General features: G+C 37.7%; 1 protein-coding gene across 1 annotated transcript; it reads left to right on the forward strand.

Annotated features, from left to right (window-relative positions):
• Window positions 1-558: 558 nt before the first annotated feature.
• On the forward strand, window positions 559-9,429 carry Ras64B (ras-like protein 2). Its single transcript, XM_073981696.1, has 3 exons — window positions 559-868; window positions 7,580-7,667; window positions 7,739-9,429. Exons 1-3 carry the CDS (start codon window positions 761-763, stop codon window positions 8,146-8,148), a joined length of 606 nt encoding a protein of 201 aa, XP_073837797.1. The 5' UTR covers window positions 559-760; the 3' UTR covers window positions 8,149-9,429.
• Window positions 9,430-22,251: the final 12,822 nt, after the last annotated feature.

Consider the following 22,251-nt stretch of genomic DNA (forward strand, 5'->3'; position numbering starts at 1 on the left):
ACGCTCTCTTTAAAAACTTTTTACTCGACAAATTTGAGCGTGTAAAAAAATAGTAACATGGATGCCGGCGTCTGATTGACTGGTACGCCGACTTTGACATTTGTTCCGGCTTTGTTGACGTTTTTCCATTTTTGCGTTCCCGAACTTTTTGAAAAAACGTTTGTGTGACAACAATTTTTCTCTCCTTCTCTCTTTTGCGAGTTTTTCTATTAAAAAGTACGGGAACAAAGCTAAAGAGACTGAAAACTATGTGTGTGTGTGATTTTAAAAATAGATGAATTCGGATGAAAGTCAACCATACAGGTAAAAATTCCTTCAAAAATGCGTGATGCAGAATTACCATAACTTCATTGTACGTTTTCCACCCATGATTGCTACTTTTTTTCTACCCCTGCATAATGTGAAAATGAAGGCCAAAGCGGAATTGTAAAATTGCAGCAACTGTTGAGTATGTGTGAACCATGAGATTCTTCTTGGCAATAATTCTCCATACTACACTTTACGACATCAGCTGATTACATTCGCACGATACGTCGAGAAATAATTACCAATCCCAACGTAATCATTTTCATTCATCTGTCATTAAACTTCGTGATTGTGTTGAATTGTCGTGAACTAAATTTTGTTTAATTATAGAAATATAAGAATTTTATTTTGCAAATAGCTTTCTGCTGTCGATTAGCGGTATATAAAAAAATAAATATTCGCGTAACGCAAAAAGTGAAAAAAAAAACGGCGGAATAACGTCACAGAATAAAAAATGTCGTCGAAACATAATGGTCAAGGCTCAACAACACAGACCTACAAACTTGTTGTTGTAGGAGGGGGCGGGGTGGGCAAATCTGCAATTACAATACAATTTATACAGGTGAGGGGTAATAGAGGATATACTTTAATCGGAAGTGAAGAGCCACGATCAAAATGTTTCTATATTTGGGTGTATGTGCGCGTCGAGTGACAATAGTATGAAGCCAATAAACTTACATACTATTTATTTATTAATTTCATATAAGTTCATGTAACAACAACAAGAACGAAAAATAAACAAGGCAACAAGGCGTGTTTTATCATAATCAAAATAGTAACTGATAATGATGATGACGACGACGACTGACTACCATGATGATGATGATGGTGTGGTGATGATGATAGTCATGGTACATGACTACTGCTACTCTACGATGAGTGTATATAATGGAAATTAGATTTCTTCTGATTTTTGTCATCTGTTGCGCATTATGAAAGCGAATAAGAAAACAGTGGAATAGTGTTTGTCTACTAAGAAAATGAAACACCCAACCCAAAAGTAAACATACCCGTACGTCTTAAAACCATTTCGAGATAACAAAATATGAATTTGTGATAAACTCTCTAAAGAGGAAAATCGTTTCCTTTTATTTTTTCAATAATTCCATTTGTGTGTATGCGTCATTGTTTGAAATGTTAACAAGAGATTCTGCAATAACAGAAATAGAAAAAAACCACACCTACACAACGGATGCAATCATCAAAGTGTTCAAGTGTTCTGGTCGAAAGCATTTTGAGTATGTGTCAACTGTTGTTGTATCGTCAAATTTGGAATATTTCTGCCCGTTTTTGGCTTAATCTAGTTTTAGTTAAATTGTCAGGTTTATATTGAGACGAAGACGATATCGAATGAACAAGTGTCGTTTAGGGGAACCTCTCGGATCGAGCTGAAATTCCTACCATAAGTAGTCCTTGGGAACCTGATCACAACGATGTATATTTTCAAGGGGGGAGTTACTTTCAAAGATATAGGTCTTGAAATTTCCTTGTTTATGGGCACCTCTCGGATCCGTCCGAAATTCTTATCATAGATAGTCCTTGGGACCCTGATAACAACGATATTTTGCATTCTGGGGGAAGGCCATACTTTCCGAGATATGGGTCTTGACATTTCGGAAATGCATTATCCCTATATCTCGGAATGTATCAACTTCCCCCCAATAATGCAAAATATCATTGTGATCAGGGTCCCAAGGACTACCTTGTAAGAAGTACAACCTGATGCCAGAGGTTCCCCTAAACGACACTTGTTCCTTAATAATCTGTCGAACGTCGCAATATTTAATTTTGTTTATACGGAAGAACTACACTAGGGATACGTAAAACCGATTTCGCTTAATCGATTAATCGGTTATTAGCCGTAAAATCTCTAATAATCGTAGTCGACTATTGACTGTGCGAAAACCGTATAACCGATTATTTTTAATCGACTTTCGAAAGTCGGAGTCAACTATTATTCGTAGTCGACCATTATGCTAGGTTTACATTTACGAAATCCACTCGATTTCAACTGTCAAATCCATTGCTCAAACGTCAAATGAAATCACATCTGAAATCCATTGGATTTCATTTGACGTTTAATCAATGGAATTGACATTTGAAATCGAGTGGATTTCGTAAATGTAAACCAAGCATTAGTCGTAGTCTATTATTATTCGTAGTCGACTATTAATCGTGGACGACTATTAGTCGTAGTTGACTATTGGGTGTGCTAAAACCGCGTAATGGACGTACTTTTTTGTACATATGTTCATCACAGATTGCATCAACGAAAATGGTCGATTATATTCGATTATGATCGGTTTTCCGCGGTTAACGAATAATCGAAACTCGACTTTTAGTACACTCTCAAATAATCGACTAACCGAAACTCGAGTTTTAAGTTTTTCACGAAAACCGTATAATCGAAAAACCGATTATTGCATTTCACTGCGTATCCCTAAACTACACCACTAGTCAGCTATGTATAATATAGCCATCAACGATAGAACCGGATAACGTGATCCGATATATTACGATATCTTTACTGAGTGTGTGTAATTTTACAAAGGTGGAGGTTAAACGTTTACGGCTATATCACCACACTGATCTTGTCCAGAGGTCCTAGGAGGCAAATCTGTGGCCCTCACAGGACAGGAAAATAAATGCACTGTAGTGTGCGGGCTTAGTCCACAATTTAGACACCGAACGAAACTATTTTGCCATGGTAACAGTCAAAAATAGTGTTCCACCTAGATCTCAGCTGTGCCAGAGCTATTATGGTATGTCTTATCTGAGGAAAATGAATACAATTCGATGAATTCCACGCAGTTTCATTAAGGGGAAAGAAACCCTAACGCCTATGTCACCATTAAGCTTCATGTCATAGTCAAGAATAGCATTCCACGTAGATCTGAGCTGTGTCAGGGTTGCTATGACATGTCTGTGAAAATCTGTCATTATCGGATATTGCTGTTGGATGTTTGATAAGGACAGTATTGGGCAGTATTTGGAATAAACTGAATACTCTCCCAGACGGCGGAAAAAATATGAATAGATCTTTTCATCCTGATTATAAAAATATAAATGAGATATGAGCCTCTTAAAAAAGATAAAAGACATACACGTGCTATATATTTCAGATTTTTTCGCCAGCTGGGGCAGTATTCAATTTGTTCCTTTATTATAACGTATACGCTATAGAATTGTCATTTAAATAATTGGATGGTAGGTGCTGCTGTCCTTTCTTTAAGGGGTTTGTAGATGTCGTAAACTACAACGGAAAATCCAAGATATATCTTGGACAGAGGTTGCAAAGGTGAAAAATGATTTCTTCATATTTTTTACAGGCAATTCTAAGTTTGTTGGTAAGAAAGGGTGTTGAGAGGGATTCCATTAACCTCACTATACCTCCAACAATCTGAGATTTGAGTGGAATAAATAAGGACTTATTTATTTTATCACTGTGTTCATTTCGAATTGTCTATTTTTTACTATGACAATTTTTCGGTTATAATACTGAAAAAAAAAATAGTAAAAATTAGTAGCAGTTGTGGAGCAGTAATGGAATTCTGTAAAATGCTTATAATTTCGTTAATTAACGAATATATTCGCTATGTTAACGACCACACTAAAGATGTCGCTAACGATACTGTTAGTGTTGTCAATTTTTATTCAAACTTTTCATTCATAATTTTGCGTTTTAATTTTACCGATATTTTGTCGGTAAGTCTAAAACTGAGTTACAGAATTGCATACAAAACAATAATTTTTTAAGTAAAATATTATTTTTTCTTAAATTGTTTTTTTTTTTCATTTTTTTCTAAATCGCAAATTATAATTGTTTTTTTTTCTGGTAATTTTTGTTTCTGGTAATTTTTTGTTCTTTATTTTTCTTTTTAATTTATTTTAGATCGTTTACGTCATTTCTGCATATATTTTTAACATATAAACAAAAACGTACGCAGAGTATATCCATACAATGCCAAACAGAAAGGCCGTCTATTCATACTTTTTTAGTATATTTATACATACATATGTACATACATACGAGTATGTTTATATTTCTGGTTCTGATCTCTCGAGCATCCCATCGTTACCATTGAGACATTAAGACAACTAAAAAAACATGACGAATGATATCAGAGTTTGTTATTTTGTTTTCATTGAAAAAATCTTTCTTTTGTTCTTTTGAACTTTTTCATGTAAACTTTTGGTAACATTTGTTTTGGTCCAGAAGCGTTTACAAGGTATAGAATTTGATGTTGGCTACTTGTAGCAGTATATGATATTGTGTGCTTGAATTTTAATTGTAATAACGATTGTCCCAGCTTTGTTTGGGGACATTTCAATAAAAGTCGCCAATATTAAAGAATCTTTAAACTGGTCAAAAAGTAGGTGTATGGAATAAAGACGTTTAACTCAAATCAGTTTCCAATTTGTGGAATTTTTTTCCATTGCGGAAATGTTTCTGTTAAAAGTATTTCAATGGAAATCCTTAATAACGAAAGTGGGCCGTCTGAGCTTTAAGTCAATACTAAATGTGTTGTTGTTAATGGTCAAATATGAGAGCTATTGCATCAAGGCGTTAAGCTTTTCCAATTTTAATATTTCTTCTTCGTTTATAAGTGTATTCGGAAAATGTAGCCTGCTAATTAGAAGAAGGTGGAAGGACGACACTGTCGGTTGCCACTGGATACTCATTCAAATGAAGGAGTTTGAGTTTTATATAGGGCATACCTTTGATGTGATCGCTGTACATTTATGAAATTATATACAATGATATCGAGAGTAGCAAAAGGTGAAGTATTGGTACATGTTTTACATTCCGCCCGTGAACAGCCTCAAAGGAAAAATTGTAATAAAATGCCACCTTGTTGCAATTAAACTGCAATCGACTCCGAGGTAAGATCGAGGAAATAGCTGATTTTATGACTCGGAAGAATATCATGGCCGCAGCGGTGCAGGAAACCAAGCTCAACAACAACTGCAGCTTACCGTGTTGTGATGGTAACAACGTACTGAGGAAGGATCGCACCAGAAGTGGTAAAGACCCATCTCGCTTGAGGGTGGCTCTAATGATAGCTCCACTTTTTGCACGGTCAATGAGGACGCCTTATAAATACCTTATAAATAAATTTTCCAGCAGAGGCGACGGGATTTAGCACATGATCGTTATGGGCTTCGTCGTGCCAACCACAGTGACCAAAGAGCTAGGGAGTTGACACTGCAAGTTATCAGGTTGGTCGGTGAGTATAAGCGGAACAAGTGGCTAAATCATCTGAAGAATGAACAATGTTACGCTGACTGGTCCGCGGAGGTGAACAAGTTATTTAATCGACTGTTTGTCGAACATCCAGGAGTGGCAGGGTGAAGAGTACGTCGCATTAGATCTCTTCCTGCCGATGAGGAACCACCACAATTTACAATAGATGATGTTGCGAATGTCATCAGGAATGCTAAATCATGGTGATGCCGAAACAGCTGGATGAGTCGGAATTCGATTTTCTCCCTTAAATTATTAACCTTTTGCTAGCCACCCACGTCGTTCCAGAAGTCTGGAAAATGGATAGCAAAGACCCTTGAGGCTTCAATTCTCCCCAGTTGCCGATCATCAGCATGGGTTCTGTAAGAGGCGCAACACGACAATAGCGCTGCACTTTATATTCACACATATTTGTCGAGGACACACTTAGACAAACCCGTGTTATAGAACAGTGATGGTGGCGCTCGACTTACCAAAAGTCTTTGATACTGGCAAGCACTCCACGCTGTTTGAGGACATGGAGCAGACTACCTACCCATTGGTCAAGTTTGAAACGTTGGATAATCATTTATATGTGTGGGCGCCAATCGTACGTGGAATTTAGAAAAAAAATTAAGGGTAGGGTAATATCTCCGGTTTAACCTCTACCTCTCCTGTATTCCACCACCTCCAGACGGCACTGAAATCGTAACGTATGCGGATGATTGTGCGATCTTGGCGTGAGTAAACTATCCTGATGTCATTTGTGAAAGCCTGAAGACCTTTGCGACTGACCTTACTACCGGTTTCCACGAGAAGAAGCAAATATCCGTCACTAAATCTACGGCCACTATGTTCACCACATGGGCTGCAGAGGTGAGCACTGAGTTGAATGTCAGGGTTAATATTAACAGAATTCCGACCACCAACTACCCCAAGATTCTAGGAGTCACATTCGACAACAAGTTCTTGTCGTGTCCGCATGCCACAGCTATCTGAGACAAGTTGAAATGTAGGAACAAGGTTCTTAAGTCCCTAGCCGGCAGCACTTAGGGTGCAGATAAAGAATCTTTGTTGACCATGCTCATATATAACGCGATAGTTCGGTCTGTGGTAAGCTATGCGGCGCCAGTGTGGTCTGCGAATATAATTGCAACGCGATGGAAAAATATACAAACCTGTCAGAATGCCGCCCTCAGAATTGCAACAGAGAGCCTTCTCATGTCTTCAGTGGACCATCTACATGAGGGGACAAAGATTTAACCAGTACAACAACACAATGGCATGTTCTCATTGCTGTGAGAACCATCCTAATCACCATATGGTGGCTTGGGCCCCCAGGCATGCCAGGAGGAATCTACATGATCTAGAAAGGGAGGTCCAACGTTACAAGAAATAATCCCTAGATCAGCAAGCCTCGGAAAACATCCCACATCTATCACATCTGAAGAGCGTCAGTTGCCACAACAAACTTGAGTGTAGTTTTGGCTCAACTACGCTCGGGATGTCGTAGCCGTCTGAATTCCTATAGGGCAAGGATTGATGACACCGTGTAAACTATCTCCCTAGCATGGTGTCCTCTTCGTCATCCGAAGCTACCGTCCTGTCAACCCTAGGAATGGTTTTCCCAGTTCAGATTTTTTCAATTTATTTTCCATGGGCTTTTCGGGGTTGTCGTTGTTTGTTATTTGCTTAATTTTGTAGAATCCATGTGTCATCGATTTAATGGGGGTATGGAGGTCGACCATGGCATAGCCCTCCAGCAACATGGCAACTACGTCTATACAGCATTGAGACACCCAGGTTTCAATGAGACTCTGTTCTAATACAGTTGGTACCCTAACTGCAACCCTAGGAACATCGATAGGCAAGCGTTCGTCTGACACCTCGGCTTTAAGGCGTTAGGGGATCTCTAATTCTTAGGAGATTGCTACGTTGATAACCTCCAGAATGTTGAAAGCGCGGAATTGTGGCCTTAAGCCCTTTGTGTATTTTTTGTCCTATTCACAATTTTTTTCTAATATCTTCTTTTTATAATTTTATTTTTAGAGTTATTTTGTTACCGACTATGATCCCACCATTGAAGATTCATATACGAAACAATGTGTTATTGATGATGTACCAGCAAAGCTAGACAGTAAGTACGAGATTAATTTCATTATTTTGCAAAAATATAAAAAACTAAAATAAATTTCTTTCCAATTGCAGTCCTCGATACTGCCGGTCAGGAAGAATTCAGTGCTATGCGTGAACAGTATATGCGTTCCGGTGAAGGTTTCCTGCTAGTCTTCTCCCTGAATGATCATTCCAGTTTTGATGAAATACCCAAATTTCAAAAACAAATTCTTCGTGTTAAGGATCGTGATGAATTTCCCATGTTAATGGTGGGCAATAAATGCGATTTGGAACATCAACGTCAGGTCTCGCTGGAAGAAGCCCAAAATATTAGCCGTAATTTGATGATACCCTACATTGAATGTAGTGCCAAATTGAGAGTGAATGTTGATCAGGCTTTTCATGAATTAGTTCGACTAGTAAGAAAATTCCAAATGGCCGAGAGACCGTTAATAGAAGAGGAACGTTATAAGAAGAAGAAAAGTAAATGCTGTGTATTATAAAACGCGTAATTGGAATGAATTGGGGCCGCCTAAAACAACAACATATCTAAATTTAGGAGATATGAGCAAAACGTGAAAGAAAATCAACACCAAACTAATTTTCAAGAAAACATATAAAAAGCTGCCAGTGTTTTGAGTAAAACTACATATTTTGAATATAAGGAAAAACAAAAAGAAAACGGAAATCTAAAAAAAGAAATGTAATCGAATCTATACTCAAAGTAAGAAATAAAAATTATAACCAACGATTTTTTGTAAACAACAAATATAAATTTTTTATACTAAGTAAATGTTCAACGTAAAACAATGTAAACGATAAATATTATTAATTTATTATTATTAATTTTTAATTAGTATTTTTTTATAATGGCTATTAACAATTAGAACGTGCAGTTGGGAATTTGTAAAACACAAGGAAGTATTTTAATGGGTTTTATTATATATTTATATGAAATATTTATTTAATTTAACCATTTGTACAATATTTGACAAAACTATTTCACATTTTTAGACATTGAACTGGCTTTAAAAACTTTTGTGGAAATTTATTATACATAAATATTTCCTTTAACTATTCCTCATTTTTTTTTGTTAAAAACTTCTACTGTTATCTCGTGTTCGTCTTTGTTTTATCCCATACTCCTTGTGTTTCTACTTATTTCTCGATTTGTAGTTTCTTTTTTTTATATAATTGTTTTTTTTTTTTTTTTTTAAATAATATACAAAGCCAAAAGAAAAGTATAAACACATATACATTTTTGATTACAAATTAACTGTATTAACAAAAGTGCCTCGATATATAGCACGAAATGAAATTATGCACAAACCAACAAACAACAATAATAATCAATAAAACTATTTTAAATAGAAAAAACCTTTGTTTTTTATTAAATATTTTTTATTATAAATAGTTTACAAAAATATTTGTATGTATGTTTTAACATTTCATGATGTATTAGCATAAATTTATCTTTGTAAAACCCAATAATATAAATTGCCAAATGTTTGGGAAATTAAAAAAAATTGTTAAAAAGTTTTTGGACACCGTCGAGTATGTAATTTGTTTATGATTGTTATATTTATATATTTGTGTATTTTTTCTGCATTAACGTATAAATATTTACATATAACAACAACAGTTCTTTTCCATTGCTGAGCATATGCAACTCAATAGATTGTTTATTCGATTTGATAAAAAACAAAGTAAATGAATCTAAATAATGTTGCAAAATAAATGGCATAAATAAAGCGTAACAGAAATAACAATTCTCAAAACTAAAACATTGTCGTTTTTTGAAGAAGTTGGTGGCATGCATGACAGGACATTTTGTACTTTTATTATACCATCAACTTGTTCATTTCGCCATTTACCGTCAGACTGACTTTTTCGAAGATGGTTGTTATTGTTGGGTGCCACCGTGGTGCAATGGTAAGCAGATCCGCCTTATATTGCAAGTATGGCATTCACACTGTATCTGCGTACTGCCTGCTCGACTGCATCAGCGTGAATGCTATCCAAGCCTACTTGATATGTTCGCTGGTCTAGAGGTTCTCGTTTGTACCCTGAAGATCTCTACTGACGAGATTAGATTGTGACAGGGATGCTCATTAGGGTTATGACTTTTTGACATTTTTTTTTTCTCAAAAATGATTTCCTGTAGTGGGAATGAATGAACTTTTGCCTATTAATGCCGAAAACAACATTCATTCCATTTTATTATAAAAAAGGTTCCGCACAAACCACTTTGAAAATTTTTTTTTGAAAAAATTCTATGAAATGAAAAAAAATTCTCGAGGTTGTAAAGAAGTCATAACCCTAATGCTCATTGCGATAACACCCAAGCAGGTACTGCATCGATAACATCCTGTTGTGTTGATGTACCGGTAAAACCTTCGTGAAGGTGATCCAGTGGTGGCATGAGGAGGCACCCTGTTGCAGTCCTCAGGGCGGCATTTTGCAGGTTTGAATATTCTTCCACTGCATAGCGCTAACACTTGCATACCACGCTGGCGCTTGCACCGCCGCGACCTTGGTATTCTTGCAACTCATGAAGTCCACTATTTTCTCGATCTTACCTCGGAGTCCATTGCAATTAAATTGCAAAAAGGATGCATTTTCTGGGATTGGGACAACAACGGCTGGTGTTAAATGCTGGGTGTGCGGTTGCTGTCGAGGGAACTGCGGGGGAGTTTCATAATCTGAAGACAAGGGAGTTTCGTAATCTGATGATGACTCACTGGGGACTGTATTCGAACATCATGCAGCAACGAACAACAACTGTAGCTTACAGCGTTGTAATGGTTACAACGTGCTAAGGAAGGATCGCACCAGAAGTCGAGGTGGGGAATTAGCTTTCCTATTGTACCAGTCTGTCCAATACAGACTTATCTCGCTTGAGTCTGTCTCTAATGACCCGTACATGGAATGTATGTGTTTAGCAGTCAGGTGTGGAACTGCCGAGATAGAGTTGCTGAACGTATATATCCCGCCGAGAAATAGCTGTATCTCAGATTATAAGCCTGACATTAGCCCGCTTTTGGAAGGTCATAATCGTCTGGTCTTGGGGGACTTTAATGCGCATCATGAGATGTGGCATTCCGCCCTCGGAAACGACCAGAGAGGTATAGCGCTGGCTGAGCAGATTGATAGCTCTACGTTTTGCACAGCAAATGTGATTGCTGCGATTTCGCTTGTTATATATTTGACTTAATTCATTTTACATATTACATACAATAAATTACAACAGTGTTATTAGTATAAGTGATCTCCCATACTTGTAAGCACACCTATGATAGTCATAAGCAATGCATAAATAAAACAGTCTCAAAATAACTCTCAACGCGTGCTCATCTCCTTCCTACACCCAAAACATAACAGTGGCGACGAGGATAAAAAAAATTTGTTTGACCGGTCGGTTTGTTTCTTTAGTGCTAGTGCCCTAACAACAAAAATTAATTTTTAACAAAATGCCAAACGATGCGAGTTCAAGTGAAAATATACAATTGCTAATACAGCAACAGCAAAATTTTGCAAGAAGCCTTTTGGGGCAACAACAAAAGTGGATGCAAAATATGGTGGACAAATTTCCATCATCCAGCAGCAAAGCAGTACCAGCTTTTCACGCATTTAATAAAGACAGCCAAAATTGGGACTCATATTTGCAGCAGCTAAATCAACATTTTTCTGCTTACAACGTTGATCAGCCGGATCAACAAAAATCATTTTTCTTGTCATGGATTGGTACGGAATTATTTGAATTGCTAAAGAATTTATTTGGTACATCCAACCTGGACGACAAGAATTTTAGCGAGCTAACGGCAAAGTTAACGGAACATTTTAAAATTTCACATCATGTTACAGCAGCAAGGTATGAATTTTTTAAAAGTGAAATGAAGGTCAACCAAACCTACAAAGAGTGGATAGCGGATCTTCGTGGTCTTGCGAGAGAATGTAAGTTCGTTTGCAACTCCGAAAATTGCTCTCATAATTATGTTGATGAGATGATACGTGACCACATAATTGTTCATACTCCTCATGATGCAGTTCGCGCAGCAGCTCTACAGAAGCAGCAGTCAACTTTAGCAGATGTTCTTTTGATAGCAGAATCTTACGAAGCAACAACTAAAACAATAGCAGCGATGAAGGAGAATAACAGTGATCATCACATAAACGTCAATTTAGTGAAAAAATGAAACAGTGACAAATCAAAAAGAAACATTAATAATCAAAACAAACTAAAATCGTGCTCTGGTTGTTATCGTTCGCATGCAAGAGAAGAGTGTAAATTTAGAAATGCCACTTGTCATAAGTGTAATAAAAAGGGACATAACTCTCCCGTGTGTTTGTCAACTAGGACAAAACAAAATAAGAACAGTAAAAAAAGAAAACATTATGTGTGTTCGTTTACTTACAATTTGTACAAATTGTTACTGGATGTTGTTCGTTTACTATACAGTACAATGCAAAAGACCTTAGTCGATTACAAGAAGTTGCTGGACTTGTACAAATTTGTACAAATTATTGAGTAAACGAACATACCTATTATCGTTCGTATAATGAAATAGACTGTGTTGAAACAATTTATGGAATTAATGGTGGAATTTTGGAAAATAACTCAAAAATTTACATTGAATTAAAAATTTGCAACAAAACAATAAAATTTCAATTGGATTCTGGTGCTTCAGTGTCAATAATAAATTTAGCCACATATAAACAACTAAACAAACCACCGCTTGTGAAAAGTAAAAGAATGTTACACGATTTCGGAAAGAAATTAATACCCGTCCTGGGAGAATTACATACTAAAGTAAAATACGGACAAAAAGAAGAAGCAGTGACATTGATTGTTGTGAACATTGAAAATGGAGAAAATCCTTTCGGTATTGATTTATTTAATAAATTCGGATTTCAAATAAAACAAATTAATAGTGTCACAGAAAACCATAAAGCGAAAATTAAAGACTTGTGTAATAAATACAAATCAGTTTTTGATCCCTCCCTGGGTACCGTAACAGACTTCAAAGCTAATATTCGCCTAAAAGCAGATGCAAAACCGCAGTTTTTTCGAAGTAGACAAATTCCATTCGCTCAAATGCCAAAATTTAAAGAAGAAATCGAGAGGCTCATTAAATCAAATATAATTAAACCAGTGAAATATAGCCAGTGGGCATCACCCATTGTAATCGCTCAAAAGCCAAATAACGCAATAAGAATTTGTGGAGATTTTAAACTTGCAGTAAACCAACAAATTGAAATCGAACAATATCCTTTACCGACTCGTGAAAGTTTACTACATACAATACGAAATGGAAAATATTTTTCAACCATCGACCTGAAAGATGCTTATCTTCAAATGGAATTAGATGACGAATCTAGAAAAATTATGGTAATAAACACGCCTTTGGGACTTTTTCAATACCAAAGATTGCCCTATGGTATCGCTAGCGCTCCTGCTATTTTTCAAAAATACATAGAACAACTTTTAATCGGTATCGATGGATGTGCTAATTATATTGACGATATAATTATTTCTGCTCCCACAATTGAAGAACATTTCGAACGCCTAGAACAAGTGTTAAGCATTCTACAATCCAAGGGGATAAAATGCAAATTGCAAAAATGTCAATTTTTGCCAGACAAGATAACCTATCTTGGTCGACAGTTTAGTGCGAGGGGAATATTGCCAGACGAATCAGGTGTCGCAGCAGTTAAAAATATTAAACCGCCTAAAAACATCAAAGAATTGGAAGCGTTTATGGGTAAAGCAAATTATTATCATAGTTTCGTGCCTAACTTCTCAAGTATCGCCGCTCCAATCAACGCCCTTCGAAGAAAAAATACAACATTTTACTGGGGAACCTCTCAGCAACATGCTTTTGAACAACTCAAACAACATATTATAAACGCCGCTCAATTATCTCATTTTCAAGATGAATTGCCTCTAATACTTGCAACCGACGCTTCACCTTTTGGAATCGGAGCCGTCATTTCCCATCTATATCCTGATGGAAGTGAAAGACCAATAGCCTTTGCATCGAAAACATTGGATAAACATCAAGTCAAGTATAGCCAGATCGAGAAAGAGGGTCTAAGTATAATATTTGGTGTTCAACGTTTTCACCAATATCTCTACGGAAGAAAATTTACACTAATTACGGATCATAAGGCTCTGGTAAGCATATTCAGCCCGAATAAACATTTACCTACAATGACAGCTCACAGATTACAACGCTGGGCTATCATTCTGATGGCATATACTTATATAAAGTATCGGAAGACTACAGAACATGGTAATGCAGACGCTTTATCACGGTTACCATGTGAAGATCATCAACCTTTTGATCAAGAAGAAGCCTGTTACAACATTACTTTCGATGAATTTCCAATCAATCCTAATAAGATTCGCAGATGTTTAGAAAATGATGCAGTACTCAAACGTGTACGAAATTTTGTGTTACATGGATGGCCGGAAAAGTTATTGCAGCATCATATTCACCTTAAACCTTACTTCAACAGAAGACACTCATTAACAGTTCAGAATGATTTACTTTGTCTTCAAACTGATTTTGTTCGATTGGTTATTCCAGATGCCCTTAAACAACAGACTCTTAAACTTCTACATGATGGACATTGGAGTGTAGTGAAAATGAAGCAACTAGCCAGACAACATGTATGGTGGAACAACATAGACAACGATATCACGCAACTTGCTTCAAGATGTTCAATATGCAAAAACGAAAATCAATCGCCTTCAAAACAATTTAGCAGTTGGCCAACAGTAACCAAACCTTGGCAACGTATTCACATCGATTTTTCTGGGCATATATTCAACTCCATGTGGCTCATATGCGTAGACGCATTTTCTCAATTTCCTTACGTGACGCAGATGTCTACTACTATAACAAAAGATACAATAGCAGCCTTATCAGCAATTTTTTCAATTGAAGGAATTCCAGACACACTAGTCAGCGACAATGGTCCTCAACTCACTTCTGATGAATTCAAACAATTTTGCTCCAACCTGGATATAAAACAGCTCCATTTCATCCAGCATCAAATGGATTAGCCGAACGTTTCGTAAGAAGTTTTAAATCAGCAGTTAGAAAGAACTTCGATGACAACTTATCATTGAAACATGCCGTACATAAATATCTTTCTACATATCGTTTTATGCCGAATGAAACTGGTAAATCACCAGCAGAACTTATTCGTGGAAGACCTGTGAAAACAATTTGGTCTCAACTTTATGCAAAATCGCCTAACGCATCAAAAGCAACAACGGCCAAGTATAACATCAATCAACCTGTATATATTCGCTACTATCGAAGAGGAAGAAAATGGATACCAGGAATTATCAAACAACAACTTGGTAAAATGTTATTTATCATCAATACTCCTAATGGTCAGTACAAACGTCATATTAATCAGATGAAGCCAAGACATTCAAACGAATTTCGCCAGCAACTACAGAATAGCTTCAGCCTGTTGTTATTGAATCTCAGCCTGAAATCGCCGAGCAGCCTAATCAACAAACAGCAGAAGAGCCAGTAATCGAAAATCCAACAACAAGCCGTAGTACTGATGACAATACTGATGGTCCTAGATGAAGTACAAGAAGAAGAAAGGAAGTATCTCGTTATTCACCTGAACCTTTTCGTAAATAATATATTTATTTCAAAAAAAATTCTTGCCTTAATTTTCAAATCATTATTTATATATGTATATCTACTTACTACCTTCAACTTTGAGTTTTCTGGGGGGAGTAATGTTATATATTTGACTTAATTCATTTTACATATTACATACAATAAATTACAACTGTGTTACTAGTATAAGTGATCTCTCATACTTGTAAGCACACCTATGATAGTTGTTTAGGATTGCCTATTTTGGCAACCCCGGAATGTATCCAATAAGTAATAAGACACACTCCCAACCCAAGGGTCCGACTTGGGTATGCAACGCACTTACCCTTTGAGTAAATAATAATAGTGTCCCTGGGACAACTAACAATACCACTTTTATTTCTGCCTCTTACCAACGCTCCACAATTCTTCTTCTTACACTGTGTCTGTTAGACCACGGCACCTCCGTTTATTTCTCCTCAGCGAGTAAGGGTTTCCAAGTTATGGCTTATATGATGTACGTCTGCCTCAATGTGTGGGACAGGTTAATGTATTTCCAGCTTCTTAGCTTGTTGCCACAAAAAATCGCTTGTTCACTAAGCTTCCATTAGCATTGCCTCACGGGGTGAAACCTTCCTTTTATGTTTGCATGAACTTTACTTGGCCAACCGTATTGCTCAAAACCTTTGTTGGGTAATACTTTAATAATTTTGCCTCGAGAAAGTGTCTCCAAAATTAAACACCTTTTTTACTTTCAATCGTTTCTTAAAGAATGTTTCTTTATTTCAATTTTTAGTTTAACAAAACAGAGTTATAGCGGGACAATAGGTTTTTTGCATTCCACGGCAGCAGAGGCAGAGAGAAAACATAAACGAAAATATGCACTCAAATGTTTATACATATGTTTGTCTATATGTGCATATAAACATTTGATCACTCTGTTGCTGAACCAGAAATAACAACAATGCAATGCTTTTGAACGTACATAGTAGAAAGAGGAATAAGAGTAAGAATTGTGTGATTCTTATTGGTTTGCAATTAACGGCAGAGAAAGAGAAAAAGACTCCAACAGAGGCAGAACAATATTTAAAATATCTGTTGATATGTACACATAGACGTACATACATATTTATCTCTTCTATATTATTCTCTCTCAACTATGTACTGGACAACTCAACTATACCAATGGCAATGATGTTTACATTTTAGGGCGAATTCAGAACCAACGAAAAATAAAAATACAAACTAAATACAGGTAGCTCTGAATATGAGGCACAAGATAAAATTAGTTAACGTAAAATAATAATATAAAGTATGAGTTAATTAAATGCAATTATAATGAAATATAATTGCATATGGGCAATTTTAACTTATTTAATGAATTAAAAAGTAAACTTTAATTATAGTAGCTACATTCAAAATTTGTCATCGTGCCGTTGAGAAAGACTTCATTTTATTCAGCAAACCACATATAGAAGTGACTTAACAATAGTCATAAGCAATGCATAAATAAAACAGTCTCAAAATAACTCTCAACGCGTGCTCATCTCCTTCCTACACCCAAAACATAACATCGCTTTTGTCGCCCGTAGCAAAGACCCTTGAGGCCTTAGTCCTCCCCAGTATCAGAAATAGCTATCAAGTTGCCGATCACCAGTATGGATTCCGTAAGTAGCACACCAAGATAACGGCGCTGCACCCTATTTCCACATTTATTTGTCAAGGACTCAACCAGAGACCGCCGTGTGATAGAACAGTGATGGCGGCGCTTGACTTATCAATACAGTCAGGCACTCCACGCTGTTTGAGGACATTGAGCAGTCAACGCTCCGGCCAAGCTTGAAACGTTGGATAGTCAATTATATGTGTAAACGAACAATTATATGTGGAACAAGAAGTCCAAACCCCGCAGGTTGAATCAGAGAGTTTCCCAAGGTGGGGTGATAGCTCCGGAACTGTTTAACCTCTAGCTCTCCTGTATTTCGCCCCCTCCAGATGGCATCGAGATCGTAACGTATGCGGATGATTGCACGATCCCGGCGATAGGTACCTTCCCTGACGACATCTGTGAGAGACTGAACTTCTATTTAACCGATCTTACCACTTTTTCCACGCGAGGAATATGCAGATTTCCGCCACACAATCTACAGACACTCTGTTCACCACATGGAGAGCGCAGTTTGGAAGAGAGTTGAATGTCTTGGTCGACGGTAGCAGAATTCCGACCACAAACTGCCCCAAAAATTTAGGGGTAACATTTAACACTACGTTCAAGTCGTGTTAGCACGCCACACCTATCTGCGACAAACTGAAAAGTAGTCCTCGAGTCCCTTGCAGGCAGCACTTGGGGTGCAGATAAAGAAAACTTGTTTACCACATATAACGCGATAGGTCGGTCTTTGGTAAGCTATGCGGCTCCAGTCTGGTCGTCGAGATTATGTGATACGAATTGGAAAAATATTCAAACCTATCAGAATGCCGCCCAGAGAACAGCAACAGGGCGCCTCCTCAAGTCTTCAGTGTACCATCTACATTAGGAGGCAAAGATTCTTCCAGTACAGCAACACAATCAGATGCTTTCGTTGCAGTACTTGCTTTGTGTTACCATGAGAGCCATCTCAATCACCATCTGGTGGGTAGCCCGACACATTCAGGCACATCAGGAAGGATATTCATGCTCTAGAGAGGGAGGTCCAACAATATAGGAGAGAACCCCTAGATCAACAGGCATATCAAACAGGTTTAAATAGTATTCACACGGATGCAGTTGCCAAGGCCATAAGCAAATATAGTGTGAATAAAGTCCTCGGAGTACATCCACCATCTATCGCAGCTGAGGAGCGTCAGTTGCCACGACATATCAGAGTAGTTTTTGGCTCCTAAATTGTTATTGGACGGACATCGATCGAGCCATGCAACACATTTGCCAAGGACCTTTTCAACTGCCCCGCCAAACCTACTCATCTAACTGCAGTGGATCTGTGGTTACATCCCATCGAAACAGCAACTTTCCTTGAACTGGAGATAGACCCAGAGCGAGATTGAGCAGAAGAACGAACACACAAACATACAATAATAAACACTGTTACAACAACAACAACGCTGGCGGTGCATAGCTTATCGTATACCGGCCTACTGCTTTATAAGAGATCAAAAGGTACCCAGCAAAATTTGACGGAAGGGGTTCTTTGCGATGACGTGATTTCATGTCATCTTTTGCATTGGTTCAAAGGAAGTCGTGAAAGATCCGATCTTTTCATTAGGATTTGAACCAATGCAAAGGAAGTCGTGAAAGATCCGATCTTTTCATCAGCATTTGTACCCATTCCATCGATCCAATAGAAATGATGTTTGTGTTTTTATTTACACACACTGTGTATTTTCATTTTGGTATGTTCCAGTACTGCAAAAATGTACTAATTTTTACTATTTTTTCCGATAACATAAAGGAAAAATTGTTATCGTAGTAAAAATAAGTATATTCTTGCAGTTTCTGGAACAGACCAAAGTTGTTAGAACTGTCGTCGTGATGTTGTTTTACATTTCCTGCATATCAAACAACTAAAATTTCTAAACAATTGGTATTATATGAAGTCCCAACCATCGAGCTAAAAATAGAATCGGACTGCACACATTGCTATTTTAAAAGTTCCCTTGTCTGTTCTAAATCTGACATAGAATGAAATCAATCAAATCTCGCTTCTTGGAATTTGAAAAAAAAGTCCGAAACGAAATGGAACAAGAATCTGAAAATAAGGAAGAAACTACTTTTGGAAAGAAACAATTAAAAATAAATTAATTAAGCATAAATGGTATTTTCCATAAAAAGTCTCTCCTCCCCGTTCGTTACATTTTGTTCTTAGAGATCCCTAAAGCAAGCCGGCTTGTAGATCCCTACATATTTCCGTCACTAAACAAAAGAGTATAAATTACCAAAATGTTGTTATAAAATAACAAAATTATAAAATAAAAGTAATTTACGAAATAAAAATACTTAAAGGAGTGCATTTGGAGTCCATGTTGAAATCTGAACTAGTGATGGGAAGATAATTGAAAAAACCTTTTGTAAGATGAAAGAATATCAGTTGCGGAGAACGGAGGAAGTAATCTTTTGCGTTGCAGCGGTGGTGATTACATTGCAATTTTGGATGTAAACTTTTGAAAAACTAAACTGATAAATTAATTGTAGCTATTTCATGAATTCGTTTGAATTAATAAAGAGTTTTGTTTTTCATGAAAACCATATTTCAATACAGCATTTCCATTTTCCAAACAAGACATGCAAATTTCATGCCAAGGGGTTGGTGAAAATGACATGCCAAAGCATTGGTTAAAATGACATGTCAAAGCATGGGTGAAAATGACGTGTCAAATCATTGGTGGAAATGACATGTCAAATCATTGGTGGAAATGACATGCCAAAGCATTGGTGGAAATGACATGTCAACGCATTGGTTAAAATGACATGCTTAGGATCCAGAAAAGAACGTCATCTTTTGGGGTCCACGCTCATATAAAATTCATCGATGAAGATGCTAAGAAGATGACATGCTAGATCACTTGCACCCATGATTGAATGTCATCTTTGGCATCGAACATTTTGCTGGGTATTTTCGTTAGCACCCCAAGTGCTGCCGGTCAGCGACATGAGAACCTTGTTCCTACTTGACAGTGCCGAAGGCTTCGATAAATCGAGCGCCAACAGCACTGTTCTATCGCACGGCTTGTTCTGGTTGAGTCCTTGACTAAAATGTGTGGAGATGGCGTGCAGCCTTGTTGCTTGCTGTGCTGTTTACAGAACTCATGCCGATGTTCGGCAAGTGGATGGCTATTTCTGACGCTGAGGAGGAGTAAAGCCTTACTTACCTCTTCACGATCAGTCAGCGTAACGTTGCAAAACGTGATTGAGACTCTATCTTCCTTGTTTCTAATGTTCGAGAGTGACTTAACCGTTGCCCTATATTGCAACTCTTTAGATGATTTATCCACTAATTCCGCTTATGTTCACCCACCAACATTTTAACTTTCAGTGTCAGCTCTCTGACTCTGGGGTCACGGGGGTTAGATCTACGACGCTCACTTAGACCATAAGGTATATAGCGAGCGGCAGCATCAGAAGGGATGGACACATCTCTGAAGCGGACCAGGTGACACTATGGTTATATTTGGCGAACTGTGACAATCTCTATTAATTCTCCTCGTTGAACGTAGATCGATATCTACTGAGCCAGCACTATACCTATCTGGTTATTGCCGAGGACCGAATGCCACAATTCATGATAAGCATTAAAGTCTCCCAAGACCAGATGGTTATGACTTGCCAAAAGTGGGCTACTGTTGGCCCTATACTCGGGAGAACAGGTATTTATCCGCGCGATATATACGTTAAGCAACTCTACCTCGGAACCCCTATACATTCCACGGGTCATTAGAGCATGCTCTGACTGGTGCAATAGGAAAGCTAATCCCCCACCTCCACTTCTGGACTGATATTTCACCAGTACGTTGTAACCATCGCAACGCTGTAAGATGCACTTGTTGTTGACTTTGTTCCTTGCACCGCCGTGGCCATGTATTCTTCCGACTCATAAAATCCACTATTTCCTCGATCTTACCTCGGAGTCCATTGTTGCAGTTAAAATACAAAAAGTATGTATTTACAGGCAACAGCAAAGGCTAGGGTTAAGTGCGGCTGCTTTTAAGGGGACTGCTGGGGAGTCTCGTATTCTGATGACGACGACTCACTGGGAGCTATCTTTACACAGTTTGAGTGTGGTGCATGCGGATGTGACAAACAGAGCACATCCATATTGGTCCAGGGATTTCCTACATCCCGGTATGGACGAAACGAATCAGGAGCAGGCAGAATCAGGAGCGGGAAATGCTGCTCCAAACACAGAAAAAATATGCAAATATAAACATGTGAAGCCTGAGGTAGCAGCAGCCGGTCAGAACGCTGATGTAGTTGGGTTCCTGGTCAATCACATAGGTAAGAATCCGCAGCCATGGGATTGAGCGTACGGCCGTGATGAGCATCGACGAATAAATGCTAGTGTCCCCAGGCCAAAACATTGACATTGAAAGTAATAGATTGGTCGGATAAAGGTGGAACAAGTGGCTAAATCATCTAGCCATATGCAATTTGGGTGTAGAACCACGCTTTCATATAGCCCTCATAGAATGATACCTCCAGATTTTCGGTATTTTGAAGGTAATGCCCTCAATAAGTTAATTATTGTCCGAAAGGAAATGTATGAATTCCATAGACTAAATAAACAAATATTTCTCTGAAATGGCTAAAATTTGGTACTTAGTCTTCATTTGGTGTATAAAACATTCCATATGAAATTTGTCGGTATAGGTCCACGCCTTCATATAGCGGTACAACAATTTTGTTATCGAACAACATTCAGTAAAAAATTGTACGAATTTGTAAAAATGTTTGGGTTATCGTACAGACCTCATGTTACTATTTTTTACACGCTGAAATTTGTCGTGTAAAAAGTTTTTGAAGAGAGCGACATTCAGCGCCATTTTTTTTTGTTTAAAGAGAAGTGAACATTTTACAACTTTTTTGTGAACGGGAACGGGGTTTCGGGTAATATGTGTAAAAGTGTTGACGTATGGGATGGAAGATACCAAGGAACGGCCCTGACCGGTTTTAACATGCCGAGGCCCAGGATTTATCTTGGTCCCTCTTTCATCACAAGTGGACACTGACCTCCCCGTGGTGTCACCTGGGGAACTGCCTTTAACACCCGTTAAAGGTAGTGAGCTAACATGTGCCGCGCGTTCACCCATAAGAACCCTCCCCTAGAAAAAAACAGTCTACTACGACAAAACGAAAGAAGAGAAAAACAAACCCCTGCGAATCTGCACCTGGAATGTTCGCACTCTTTATAGAGAAGGTGCAGTCTTCGCATTGACAAACGTACTTGAAAAGTACAAGGCCGATATTACTGCCATACAGGAAATACG

Source organism: Musca autumnalis, unplaced genomic scaffold (genome assembly GCF_047663935.1).
Source record: "Musca autumnalis isolate F117 unplaced genomic scaffold, ASM4766393v1 scaffold_4, whole genome shotgun sequence".
Classification (NCBI taxonomy): domain Eukaryota; kingdom Metazoa; phylum Arthropoda; class Insecta; order Diptera; family Muscidae; genus Musca; species Musca autumnalis.